The sequence below is a fragment of the Mauremys mutica genome, chromosome 1 (assembly GCF_020497125.1).
Source record: "Mauremys mutica isolate MM-2020 ecotype Southern chromosome 1, ASM2049712v1, whole genome shotgun sequence".
NCBI classification, from domain to species: Eukaryota; Metazoa; Chordata; order Testudines; family Geoemydidae; genus Mauremys; species Mauremys mutica.
Window position 1 is genome coordinate 286861724 of NC_059072.1, and position 14020 is coordinate 286875743.

Here is a 14020-nt window from a genome sequence, read left to right on the forward strand (position 1 = left end):
TGGGTGTTATTAGCAGAGCGCTGTGCTAATAAAACAGAGTGGTCTGACAAACTGTGAGTCCTGAGTCTAACTTTGACAAGACTTATAGGAAGAGTCCTTCTAAAAATGTTAAAATGAATTACTGGCACACAAAACTTTAAATTAGAGTGAATAAACGAAGACACGGCACACCACTTCTGAAAGGTTGCCGACCCCTGCTCTAAGGTGAGATTCTGGTAGAAACTCCTTTAGCTACATTTTTGGACCCATGGCATTTGTGGCACAGAGTTGCCCACCTGCCAGTGACAGTTACTGAACAGAAGGCTGTTTAAATTCTCTTTTAAAAAAAGCAATTCAGGTCAGAAGTAACGGGGGCAGCCAACTCTACAATAAGATTTTTCCCTCAGTGAAAAAGCAAAGATTGCCAGGCACCATGATAACTGCAAGCAGGACTTAGAAACATGGAGATTCAACTCCTGGGTATTTTGAAAACAGTAATCTGTTCAGGACATCTTTGGAGAGTTTATATCACAGGTGACATTTTTGTGAAGTGCTTTAAAAGACTTGTGCCACATTTCATGTCTAGATAACAAAAGATCACAAAGTCCCAAAGTCTGCTTCTTTGGCCTAAAGCTACAGGGTGGAGGAATTCAAATAAAAACCACAAATAAGGATTCCCATTCTAAAACTACAAGAGATAAGCAGTAAACTGCATTGTCTTCTACTAACCATTAAAATACCACATGCTCTTGGTGAAGAGCTACCTCATACTTCGTAAAGTTGCTTTGCAAAGTTGCTAGATAACGCTGAAAATTTACTTTTTACCATTGTTCATTTTACCCATATACACACAATATTAATATCTGGTTTAATATCAATAACAATTTTAATTACCTCTTCAATGGCTTTCTGTCTTTTGTCTTCCATCTCTTTATCTATTCTAAACAATGCAAATAAAAAAAACCCACAATAAATTACCAATGCCATTACTGCATTTGATGGTTCAAGTAAATGAAAAGTACCATTTTTATAAAAGATTAAGATTAGCTGCCTTTTAAAATAAATCACAATTTACTCTCTATATAATATTCTTAATATACTGTGTGCAATTCCTTTGTATTCAAAACTGATAAGTATTTACTGTACTCAGACTGTACACTTTAAAGAAGGAGTTCCCACCTCGGGCAATTTTGTAATAACATTTTACACAGTAAGTGATTTACTTTGTAATCTTCTGTATAATCCCTTTTACTGTTATGAAAGATATTTCTATTTGAATGAAATCTGTTTTGCTCTTATACAGCTTCTCTTTCCACCTAAATCTCTGCAAAGAGTCTGATTTTGAATGCTTTTATAAGCAACTTTTAAAATTACTATAAAATAGACAAAGAGAAACTCACTCTAGGATCTAGCAGGACAAGGAATTGGACCTTAAGGAAGAAAGCTCTTTAAACAGAAAAAAAAATAAAACCACAATGGAAAACAAATAAAGGAACTTGTACAGATTTATTTGACATTATCTACTTCTTCCCCAACGAAAGGTTCCCTCTTCATGTGGCTTGTAAACACATATTATCCCAGCCGAACACAATAATCACATCAAATATCTGAGTTAAGATTTTATACAATCTCTACCACAAAATAGTCAATTCCAAAAGTAAGCTTGTATTAAATGGTATTTCCCCTAGTTCAAACATTTCTCAGCCATATTCAAATGATCTGTACAGCTTTTCACAAGTGATAGTTTCCTTTTTGTGTCACCATAACTGATAAAGCTTCACTATACCAGTCATTAGGAGGCTTATAAATGACAACCAAAGAAATTCATACTAAATATAACTTTTGAAGAACAGCAGAGGCATGAAAATATTTATATGGACGTTTATGTGAATAATTTCTTCAGACCACATAAATTATATATTTAGAAAAGACTGGGTACTACAGCATTTGGATAACTGATAGAACTATTCATAGATGTCCTGATGACACCTCTTTTTTCCCCCCAAAAGAGGTCAGTCATGGCTCTGACTAGACTTGCAATATATCAATATATAAAAGGTACCATCTACAACTAAGAGCTTATGATACCACTAAGGTTGCTATAGTGTACAAGTCCAGTGTTAAGATAACATAACAAAAGAACAGGCCAGGCACCTCCACTTGTCATTTGTTCGTAAATACAAACAATCACAAAAACAAGTATCCCTGCAGGTCAGACTGCAAAAAAGACGGTTATTCACCTTTGTAACTGTTGTTCTTCGAGATGTGTTGCTCATATCCATTCCAATTAGGTGTGCGCGCGCCACGTGCACGTTCGTCGGAAGATTTTTACCCTAGCAACACTCGGTGGGTCGGCTGGGCGCCCCCTGGAGTGGCGCCGCTATGGCGCCGGATATATACCCCTGCCAACCCATCCGCCCCTCAGTTCCTTCTTGCCGGCTACTCCGACAGTGAGGAAGGAGGGCGGGTTTGGAATGGATATGAGCAACACATCTTGAAGAACAACCGTTACAAAGGTGAATAACCATCTTTTTTGCAGTCTGACCTGCAAAATTTTTGCAGTCTGACCTGGGCACAATTAGCTCAACCGCGGCATGCGCCGTGGAGCTGGTAGGCACCGGACTCGACGGCTCTTGCGAGACCGGAATCAACGGTGCAGCAGGTGTCGGTGCCGCGGCAGTTGACGGCGCCGGGCGGTCCGACTTCGATGAGCACTCCGACTGCGGCGCAGACACGGGGGCCGCAGGAGCCTTATGCTTTTTGACCCTTGGGGAGAGTGAGCGGTGCCGAGCAGGAGCCTTGGCCGGTGATGGCTGGTGTCGAGGAGCCTTCACGGTGCCAGTGGTCGGTGCCAAAGATGGAGGAGTAAGAGCTGCCTCCATCAGGAGCTGCTTGAGTCGAATGTCCTGCTCCTTTTTCGTCCGGGGCTTGAATGCTTTACAAATGCGGCACTTGTCCACGAGGTGGGATTCGCCCAATCACTTGAGACAGGAGTCGTGAGGGTCTCCTGTGGGCATCGGCCTATGACAGGTCGAGCACGGCCTAAAGCCCGGTGAACCGGGCATGGGCCCCGGTACCGGGTGAGGGGAAGGGGCTAAGCTCCGATCCCTCGTAACTATATACACTAACTACTACTAAAACTAATAAAACTAACTAGAAATATAAAATACTGAACTATATACACAATAACTAAGAGAAAACGAGCAAATAGCTAGGGAAGTGGAGGTCAGATAAGCCGCACTCCACTGTTCCAACGACCGACACGGGCGGTAAGAGGGAACTGAGGGGCGGATGGGTCGGCAGGGGTATATTTCCGGCGCTATAGCAGCGCCACTCCAGGGGGCGCCCAGCCGACCCACCGAGTGTTGCTAGGATAAAAATCTTCCGACGAACGTGCACGTGGCGCGCGCACACCTAATTGGAATCGATATGAGTAAACACTCAAAGAAGAACTGAAACAGAGACTGAAATGGCAGCATCCAGTTAAGAGGAGAGTGAGATTGATAACATATAGTGCAAGAGCATGTGCTTTTTCTTTGGGCAGTGAAGTTTGGAAAGTGCAAAAGTAAAAACAACAAATGTAGTTGGCACCGAAAATATCAATCCTGTATGCATCTTTAAGCCAGGGTCAAAATGTAACCGCGGCACTGTATTCAAGTTGCTATGTGGCTTTTTGAACAGCAGATACTTCATACCAGATCATCTAATCGAAAACATCCTGCTTCTGCTAGAGGAAAACAAAGAGGATAAAAGCCAGGAGACTGGCCTAGGACACCCCAAGCAAAAGAACATTTTGTACCAAATGTACAGTAAGAATTACAAGAGACAAACAAGTGTGTTCTGGGTCTTTCAGCTTGAACTCCTCAGCTGATCGAATACTGCAGTGGAATTTGGGAATAATTTAAGTCGCTAATACTGATCTCAGAAACCTGTAATAAGTTGCCATTTATGCATGGAATAGGCAAATGTGTCCATGCTCACTTGAAAGTTTCCTTTCTTTGAATAATAAGGTCTACATATTTGTTTCAATGGTACTTGAACCTTCTAGCAGCTTGGAGACAAAACCACACTAGTCAGTCACTGGCAGCAGAGGATTATGTTAACTATGCTGTGAGGAAAAAGCACAATTTCTCTTGATACGGCATATTCAACCTAACAAGAAACAAATCCTTGAATGTCAAATTTCATCTTTCTTCTGGATGCTCCATTTGTTCCAGATTGGTCCAGATCTGTGGACTTATTACTCAAAGAAAGGAAATTTCAAGAAGCATGGATAAGGTTCCCTATTATTCGTCATGCTAAGATTCAAAGATCTGGTACAGAAGGATTGTCATAGCAATGAGCCTCCAGGGTAAGAGGCAGGATCAGTCTTTAAATATGGGGATCTAAAACAAGCTAAATTTACATGGGCTCAAAGGCATGGAGAATTGCCAAAAGAAAGGAAGTTGCACTGGCTAATATTGGACGACCACTATTATTCCTGGAGGAAAATACATTCTGCTGGAAACACACTGCAGTTACATCTTTCACCCACCAGGGGCTGCTGCATCACCAGAAGAGAGGGCAGCTTGCCTGGACTTGGCTGCTTGTAGAGTATTTGTATAGCGAGACCATGCTGAGGTAAAAATCTCCACCAGTTATTAGAAAGGCCGAATTCCTGATCACCAGGAAAAATCACCACCTTTACCTTAGGAGTAACACCAGGTTAAATCTAGATTGGTGTTAAATCTAGATGCTGAGGAATCTACTGGCCTTATAAAATGGAGGCCAGGATAAGCCTCTGACTGCAATAAGGGTCTATCTACACCGCATGCTTCTTTTGACAGTATGTAGAGTGCATACCTACATAGCCCCCCTAGAACAGGTACAAATAGCAGTGTAGCTAGTGAGGCACAGCTTAGGCAAGTAGAATAAAAACACATCTGAAGGGTGTGGGTATGTATTTGAGTGCATACCCTACACGCTCTCTATTTGCCCATGCCATGCCTCCCCTTCTAGTCTGCTATTTTCAACAGTATTGCATCTTGGTGCCTCCCCACTACTGGAGTGTCTCTTCCCACAGGAAAAAAAATCGCCCAAAGAGGAAAGGCTCTGGCAGGGGATCGCAGTAGGGAAAGGATCCACCACTTCCCGCTGCTGGAGCATTTCCCCTCTGCAGAGAAAGGCTTTGGAAGTCTCTCTCTCTGCCATAGTGAAAGGCTTCTACAGCGGCGAATTGCTGAAGCCTCTCTCTGCTGCCTCCCTTCAGCCAGAACCTTTCACTGACATATATAACACATAGCAGTAGGCATACCACCTGCTTTCCACTGCGGGGTATAGCTACATGGTATGTAATGTAGATGTAGCTGTAGCCTAAGGGTGAAACAGGAAATGCAAACACATCCTCTGCCCCTGTCTTTTTTTTGGCTCCCTGAAGCCTTCAGGGGCATCAGACATTGCAAAAGCCTCAGACAGGGAAGTGAAGTGAGGGGACAATCTGCTCAAAAGGCTAACACAGACCTGGGCCAGAGCTAGGAATTGAAATTATTAAGCTAAACTGTTAGTATGAAAATCTGAAATAAAGTTTTGACTTTTTGCCTCACAAAAGCTCTGCCGGAGGGTGTGGGTGAGCCTCCAGCCGCTCAGGAGGCAGAAAAAAATGGAAGGAACTTTGAGAAAGAGGCAGGGGGTAGAATGGGGGGTGAAGGCCGGGGGGCAGAGGGGAAGCCCTTTCCCTCCTGTTAGTGACTGACAGGCCTGGTTTAGCCCCTAAGGGGCCAGCTGGCTAAAGTATCATTGTAACAGATCTGTGGACCTTTACACAAGGAAGAATGAAGAAACAGCCTCACTTAAGTATTATACCACAGAACATAGACATGAAAAGCAATGTTGGTGTCACTAGGCATGACTCTAGGTAACTCAGGAGGGTGGAAAGCCATAAGTGTCAATAAAGCCTTCTGTAGTAGGCCTGAATGAACTAAAGTTACTCCATGTCTGACCAAAGCGCTTCCATGTTTATGTTTGAACTTTAATCAACCTAGCAGGCCAGTAACCGAGAATGGAATGTACAACAGCTAGCTCAATCGTGGTACTGCCAGGAGATAATGATGAGGCCTGCTTACACCTGGCTAAGGGGAGGGGCGGGGGGCAGAATAACGGATCCAGGAAAGTAAAACAAGATAACTGTTCACAGAAGAGTTACTAACGAGCTAAAGTGGTTTTTGCGAAGTATGACTTAACTGCTTAATGTAATTGCTATTGCAAAGTGTATTTGCTGCATGGGAATGAAAGGTGGGGGGAGAGGAGGAGTGTGGGGGTGATGGGAACGCTTAGCTGAAATCATGTATAAGAAGAGAAAAACGGCTTGTATCTGTGTGCAGGATTTGAGAATGCTTTTTCTCCCTGGCACCTTTTTGGGCTCCAATAAACCTGGTTTGCTTCTCCACCCTGGTGTGTTAATTAGTGCGGCGCACACCGGGCAACGAACCCCCACTGTTGCTGTCCTCGGCCCTCTGTGCTGGCAACAGCAACTTAAAAATAAAATTCTAGATAAAAGCAACCTTATACAGACAATAGCTTAATACAAGATTATGTTGTATTAGATAAAGAATGTTGACTATTTATATGAACATGAATAAAGCAGCCATGCATATAAGAATAGCTTTCTGGCATTCAAATATCAGTTCAGTTCATTGCATAAAATAGAAAGCAACTTACCTGGCATGACTTAAATACATTGCCTGACGCCGAATATCTTCAGAGTCAATTTCCACAGGATTTATTAGGGCAAGTTGATCAATAGACCACCTAAATTTTCCTGGAGTCTGAGAAAGGAATAAACATCACAGTGAAGTAAGCAGTGCTTACTATTCTAAACAGACAGAATCAAAAACACAGAACACAAATCTTTAAAAAGAAGCCACATTGGAGCCATAACCTTCTTATATACATGAGCTAAAACAATAGTAATTGTTTCAGCCAGCTAAGTGAGCTACTTAAATTTTAAACTACAAAAAAATGAGTAACAGAATCAGACCAATTGATCTTGTAATCTATTTTTGTTTAATGGTCATTAATTGCAATTGTATGTAACATGAACCAAAGCATAGCATATTTAGCATTTATATAGTAATTTGCATCTTCAAAGCACTTTACAAACATTAAAACTTCACAAAATATAATTACAGAGGTAAGATAAATATTATCCCACTTTTACTGATGGAAAATTGAGGAAGAGAATTTATGTGATAGTGGTTTGAGCATTGGCCTGCTAAACCCAGCGTTGTGAATTCAATCCTTAAGAGGGCCACTTGGGGATCTGGGACAAAATCAGTACTTGGTCCTACTAGTGAAGGCAGGGGGCTGGACTCGATGACCTTTCGGGGTCCCTTCCAGTTCTATGAAATAGGTATATCTCCATATAAAAATTTAAAATTGTCTAAGATCACAGAGTTAGTGTCAGAGCCAGGATTAAAACTGAGTGCCTATTTTCTAGTCCTATGCTCAGTCCACTAGATCAAATTGCCTCCCAGTGCTCAAGCCTCCTACCTGTAGTCATATCACCTCTGCCTATAAGGAGATTTAAAAAGTAGAATAAAGCCTGTCCAGTATTCAGGTGGAAGACCTCAAATTGCTATAGAAATGAAATTAGGGATTCAGAAGGCATGTTCCTTCCAGAACTTCAGTATGATGTTTAAAGGTTCTATACTACTAGCAGTGCCATCTTTAAGATACATGTAAAATGAAGATCCAGATCCCTTGTGGTAAAAAATTCATGATACACCCACATCTATACAATTGTGGGTAATATCCTCAAGGACCTGGTTAAATTCCAGTATGGGAAATTACATTCCATCTACCTAAACTTTTTTTGTTGTTTCAATGGAGTAAAGTTTTCTTCACTGCATGTCAAACTAATACTGCTTCTGTAAAGTGCTGATTTTATTCCAGTGTCCTGGAATTTATGGACAAATGATCCAGATAAACCAAAAAATGGGAAAATGCAATGCTACAGCACCATCCAGCAGCCACAAGATTAAGTATTATACCACAGAACATAGACATGAAAAGCAATGTTGGTGTCACTAGGCATGACTCTAGGTAACTAGAGCTAGCTCCCTTTCTGGACATGTGTGCACTGGTTGTCAAGTAGAGCCAAATAATGGAGGGTCGGATGAACAGGTTTCTACTGTATATAGATATAAACAATTTAAACAGGACTTCAAAACCTTCACATGATAGAAGTGCTATAATAAAAAAAAGAATGTAAGATAGCATCATTCTAAAGATTTTGTATCCAACCTGCTTGTGTCACAAGCCTAGAACAAGGATTGCTGCAGACAGAGCACCTATTTAGACGACAACTAACTCTAACAAGTGGTCTTCATTCCACCCTTTCTCAAGAATTTGATTAGCATCATACAAATAGTTTTTTGCATTTAGTATATATGTTAACGCAATGTTATCATTAATATTTTAAAAACAAAGTCATAGTGCTAAGTGACATCAGAGTTTTAGCACTAGGTTTCCTTTAGTATTAAGAAGGTTGTAAGGAACTATGCTACTTAGTCTTGCTTAAACTCTAGTAAAAACTATCTGCACATTTAAGAAATGATAAATTAGTATTTGGCAGTATTAATACTGCCTCTGTGACATTGTTCTAGATATTAAATCTTACTGATGAGGATTTTGTTGATTTAAAAACAGAAGGACTGGAAACAATCTGCTCCTGAAGACTATAGTAATCACTTGGACTTTCAAAGGGGTTTAAGACTGTGGCCCGTCCTGGAGTCTTTGGTGTTATTTGCATTTTAGTTTCTTTTGCATCTCCCATAGCACAGAGCTGCACCTAGAAGAAAACAATTTTTTTAGTTACAATTTAGGAAGCAACATTTTTCATTTTGAGTCACTCTTAGTTTTAGGAAAAGACAAGAAATCATATCATTTTTTGGTCTGTCAAGCAATTACAAAATAATCGTGATTAATCTCTCGATTAAAAAATTAATCATGATCAATCATGAAATTAATTGCGCTGTTAAACAATAACTGAATACTGATTATTTAAATATTTTTGGATTTTTTTATATAATCAAATATATTGATTTGAATCACAAAATACAAAGTGTACAGTGCTTCCTTTATATGAATTTTGTATTAAATATTTACACTGTAAAAAACAAAAGGAACTATTTTTCAATTCACCTAAATACTGTAGTGCAATCTCTTTTTTGGCCTGGTCTACACTATGAGTTTATCTCGAATTTAGCAGTGTTAAACCGAATTAACCCTGCACCCATCCACACAACGAAGCCCTTTACTTCGATATAAAGGGCTCTCAATATCGATATCTGTACTCCACCCCGACGAGGGGAGTAGCGCTGAAATCGGTATTGCCATTTCGAATTAGGGTTAGTGGGGCTGCAATTCAATGGTATTGGCCTCCGGGAGCTATCCCACAGCGCACCATTGTGACCGCTCTGGACAGCAATCTGAACTCGGATGCACTGGCCAGGTAGACAGGAAAAGCCCCGCAAACTTTTGAATTTCATTTCCTGTTTGCCCAGCGTGGAGAGCCGATTAGCACAGGTGATCATGCAGTCCCAGAATCAAAAAAGAGCTCCACCATGGACCATACGGGAGATACTGAATCTCTATGGGAAGATGAATCTGTTCTATCAGAACTCTGTTCCAATAGACGAAATGCCAAAACATTTGAAAAAATCTCCAAGGCTATGATGGACAGAGGCCACAACAGGGACTCAACACAGTGCTGCGTGAAACTTAAGGAGCTGAGACAAGCGTACCAGAAAGCCAAAGAATGAAATGGACGCTCACAGAGGGAGGGGCGATTGATGACTGTAGCTATCCCACAGTTCCCGCACTTTCCGAAAACCATTTGAATACTTGGCTGAACTCCCAAAGCCTGAAGGGTCAAAAACATTGTCGCAGGTGGTTCAGGGTATATGTCGTCAGCCCCCGCAACCCACTCTGTGAAAGCAAAGGGGAAAAAATCGTTTCTTGCCTTTTTCCAGTGTCACCGTATGTCCACTGGATGCTGCTGGCAGACACAGTGCTGCAGCGCTACACAGCAGCATCCCCTTGCCTTGCCTTGTGGATGGCAGATGGTACAGTAGGACTGGTATCTGTCATCATCATCCCAGGGGTGCTCCTGGCTGGCCTGGGTGAGGTCGGCCCGGGGCGCCTGGGCAAAAATGGGAATGACTCCAGGTCATTCTCTTCTTTAAGTTTCGTCTAATGGAGATTCAGTCCTGCCTGGAATATCATGCCAGCTGGAGGCTTCTGCCTCTGGCTGCTCTCCCCAGTCAGCAGCACCGTGTAGTCACACCTACCCCAGCCTACCCCTTGCTACCAGGGCTCACAATCAGATACTTAGCCCTCTACATTTTGCTACAAATAAAAAAATTAAGCTGCCGTTTAGAACTGTCCCCCAACATACACATCATGGGACATTTTGTATTTTACCAGTGTAAACGAAAGGCCCACACACAAACGGAGATTCATTCCTGTCTGTGCTTCTATCCTAGTGCTTGTCACAGATTCCCATTTTCAGCTATAGGCTGAGTAAGTGCAGAATGGTGGTTCACTCTACTTTGCTGTAAGCCAACCGCCCTCCCCTCCCCTGCTTGCAGAGGCAATAAAGTCAGTGTTGTTTCTTCATGCATTCTTTATTACTTCATCACACAAATGGGGGGATAACTGCCACGGTAGCCCAGGAGGGATGGGGGAGGAAGTAAGCAACAGGTGGCGTTGTTGCAGGGGCACCCCCTAGAATGGCATGCAGCTCATCATTTCTGCGGGATGTCTGGGGCTCTGACCCGGAGCGGCCGTTTGCCTCTCTGGTTCTTTAGTAGGCTTGCCTGATATTCTAGGCAGGACTGACTCTCCATTAGACAAAATTTAAAGAAGAGAATGAAATGGGGAGTCATTCCCATTTTTTCCAGGCGCCCCCGACCGACCTCACCAAGGCTGACCAGGAGCACCCATGACAGCAGCAGACAGTACAGTATGACTGGTAACTGTTTTTGTCAACTTGCAAAGCAGCAGATGGTACAGTAGAGCTGGTAACTGTCTTTGCTAATTTGCAAAGGCAAGGGGATGCTGCGTGTAGCACTGCAGTACCGCGTCTGTTAGCAGCATCCAGCAGACATACGGTAACAGTGAAAAAAGGCTGAACAGGCTCCATGGTTGCCATGCTATGGCGTCTGCCCAGGCAATTCAGGGAAAAGGGCGTGAAATGATTGTCTGCCGTTGCTTTCACGGAGGAAGGATTGACTGACGACATTTACCCATAACCACCCGTGACAAATTTTTGGCCCCATTAGACATTGGGATCTCAACCCAGAATTCCAATGGGCGGGGGAGACTGCAGGAACTATGGGATAGCTACCCAGAGTGCAACGCTCCGGAAGTCGACGCTAGCCTCGGTACATGGACGCATGCCACTGAATTAATGTGCTTAGTGTGGCCGCATGCCCTCGACTTTATACAATGTTTCCAAAAATCGGTTTCTGTAAAATCAGAATAATCCCGTAGCGTAGACATACCCTTAATCATGAAAGTTGAATTTACAAATGTAGAATTATGTACAAAAAAAAAAGTGCATTCAAAAACAAAACAATGTAAAACTTTAGAGCCCACAAGTCCACTCAGTCATACTTCTTGTTCAGCCAATTGCTAAGATAAACAAGTTTGTTTACATTTGCAGGAGATAATGCTGCCTGCTTCTTGTTTACGTCACCTGAAACTGCGTTCATGCTAATGACGAGCTCTGCTCAATAACAATCCAATACAGTTCGACACGACATGTTCATTTTCATCATCTGACTCAGATGCCACCAGTAGAAAGTTGATTTTGTTTTGGTGGTTCGGGTTCTGTAGTTTTCTCTTTTAAGACTTCTGAAAGCATTCTCCACACCTCATCCCTCTCAGGTTTTGGAAGGCACTTCAGATTCTTAAAACCTTGGATCAAGTGCTGTAGCTATCTTTAGAAATCTCACATTGGTACATTTTTTGTGTTCTGTCAAATCGTCAGTGAAAGTGTTCTTAAAACTAACATGTGCTGGGTCCTTATCTGAGATGGCTATAACATGAAATATATGGCAGAATATGGGTAAAACAGAGAAGACATACAATTCTCCCCCAAAGAGTTGAGCCACAAATTTAATTAACACATTAATTTTTTTAACAAGCATCATCAGCCTGGAAGCATGTCCTCTGGAATGGTGGTGAAAGCATGAAGGGGCAAACAAATGTTTAGTAAATCTGACATGTAAACACCTTGCAGCTACAAAAGTGCCATGTGAACACCTGTTCTCACTTTTTGGTGACATTGTAAATAAAAAGCAGGCAGTGTTATCTCCTCTAAATGCAAACAAAATTGTTTGTCTTAGCAATTGGCTGAACAAGAAGTAGGACAGAGTGGATTTGTAGGCTCTACAGTTTTACACTGTTTTGTTTTTGAGTGCAGTTACATAACAACAACAAAAATCTACATTTGTAAGTTGCACTTTCAGGACAAAGGGATTGCACTACAGTACTTGTATGAGATGAATTGAAAATTATTATTTCTTTTGTTCATTTTTACAGTGCAAATATTTGTAAGAAAATCAAATAAAGTGAGCACTGTACACTTTGTATTCTGTGTCATAATTGAAATCAATATATTTCCAAAATGTAGAAAAACAATCTAAAATATTCAATACATTTCAATGGGTAGTCTATTGTTTAACAGTATGATTAAAACTGCAATAAATTTTTTTAATCACAATTAATTTTTTGAGTTAATCACATGAGTTAACTGAGATTGATCAATAGCCCTGATCATTTTTGAAGAAGCACTAACATCTTAAAGTCTAGTCGGGTTGAAAAAGGTGTGAAAAGTAGTTTCTGATTTGAGTTACCAGGCTCAGCTATGAGAGGCAGACACACAGAGGTACAGGGGAGTGCGAGGAAGATAAGATGAAGAGCAAAAATTTAATACCTATCAAAATGAGAGTTAATGAGAACAAAGTCAAGAGAAAGGACAGAGATATAAAGGAGAGACCAAATTTCAAAAAGACAGCTCTTAACACACAAGCCATCTGAAAGAGGCAGATGCCTGTTTGGTGCGTGGAGTTTCAGAAAAAGGAAAACAATCGGAACAGTGCAAAGTGGAGGGATTAGCAGGAAATTAGAGCAAGACATATAGCAGGACTTGGGTAGGGGAGGTTTCAGACAGCCTACTGTTACAGAAGATTAATTAAGCGCTTGAATAATTTACTAAATATCTACAAGCCGGGGGGAGGGGGAAAATTTACTCAACACCCCTACAAGACAGTGGCGATGCTGACTTTCCTACCAGGGATTTACTCTTATTCACCAGGGATGTGATCTCCTGGAAGGACCTTGCCTGGACAGGGATTCGAAACCCCACTGGTGTCCACACTCCCTGGTTCCTCACGCTTATTTATTGTCATTTTGAGGGTAGAACTGGGGCAAAAGAAGTTTCCTAGAGTCTAAGGCCAGAAGGGACCATTCGACCATCGAGTCCACACTCCCGCCTACCACCAGCCATTAGGAACTTAGGAAGGTCTCTCTACTCTTTCTCCCAACAACCCCCGCCCCCCGCGGAGAGGCCGGGCTACTGCAGCAGCAGCCGCAGCGGGAAACTCACAGCCTTGTCCGCTCAGCTCCGCCGCCGGTGCCCTGTGAAAGCAGCCGCCTGGCGGAGCCCGCCCGGCGAGCCGCGAACGCCCGCAGCGGCACCGCGCTCCCCGCAGACTCGGGGCCCGAGTTAACGACAAGCGGGACTCGGTCGGTCACAGCCTCCCGGGAGAAGGTAGCTACCGCCGCCGGGAATCCGTTCAGCCGCCGTTGTTGAGCTGGGGCGAGCAGCACCGGGGGCCCCTCGCCACTTTCACTCCGGCGGCTGCATCACTGGCCTGGCGGCTGCTTCCTCACGCGTCCGCGCCAGCCCGGGAGGCTCTTTAACTGCCACGCCCTCTTTCCCCGTGGCTGCCCAATCGCCGCGCGTCGATTCTCATGCCCGGCCAATCGCGGCTCG

General features: G+C 42.7%; 1 protein-coding gene across 4 annotated transcripts in view; it reads right to left on the reverse strand.

Moving 5' to 3' along the window:
* BORA (BORA aurora kinase A activator) overlaps window positions 1-14012 on the reverse strand; it is a 42431-nt gene extending 28419 nt beyond the window's left edge. Inside the window, exons 1-4 of one of the 4 annotated variants that reach the window (XM_045011661.1) lie at window positions 13631-14012; window positions 8636-8806; window positions 6676-6782; window positions 874-919 (exon numbers count right to left, since the gene is read on the reverse strand). In XM_045011661.1, coding sequence (XP_044867596.1) covers window positions 874-919; window positions 6676-6782; window positions 8636-8791 — 309 coding nt within the window. In that variant the 5' untranslated portion in view covers window positions 8792-8806; window positions 13631-14012. Of the gene's footprint in view, window positions 1-873; window positions 920-6675; window positions 6783-8635; window positions 8807-13315; window positions 13334-13630 lie in introns of those variants that run through there. The other 3 variants (XM_045011639.1, XM_045011653.1, XM_045011646.1) reach the window with 3 other exon arrangements.
* Window positions 14013-14020: the final 8 nt, after the last annotated feature.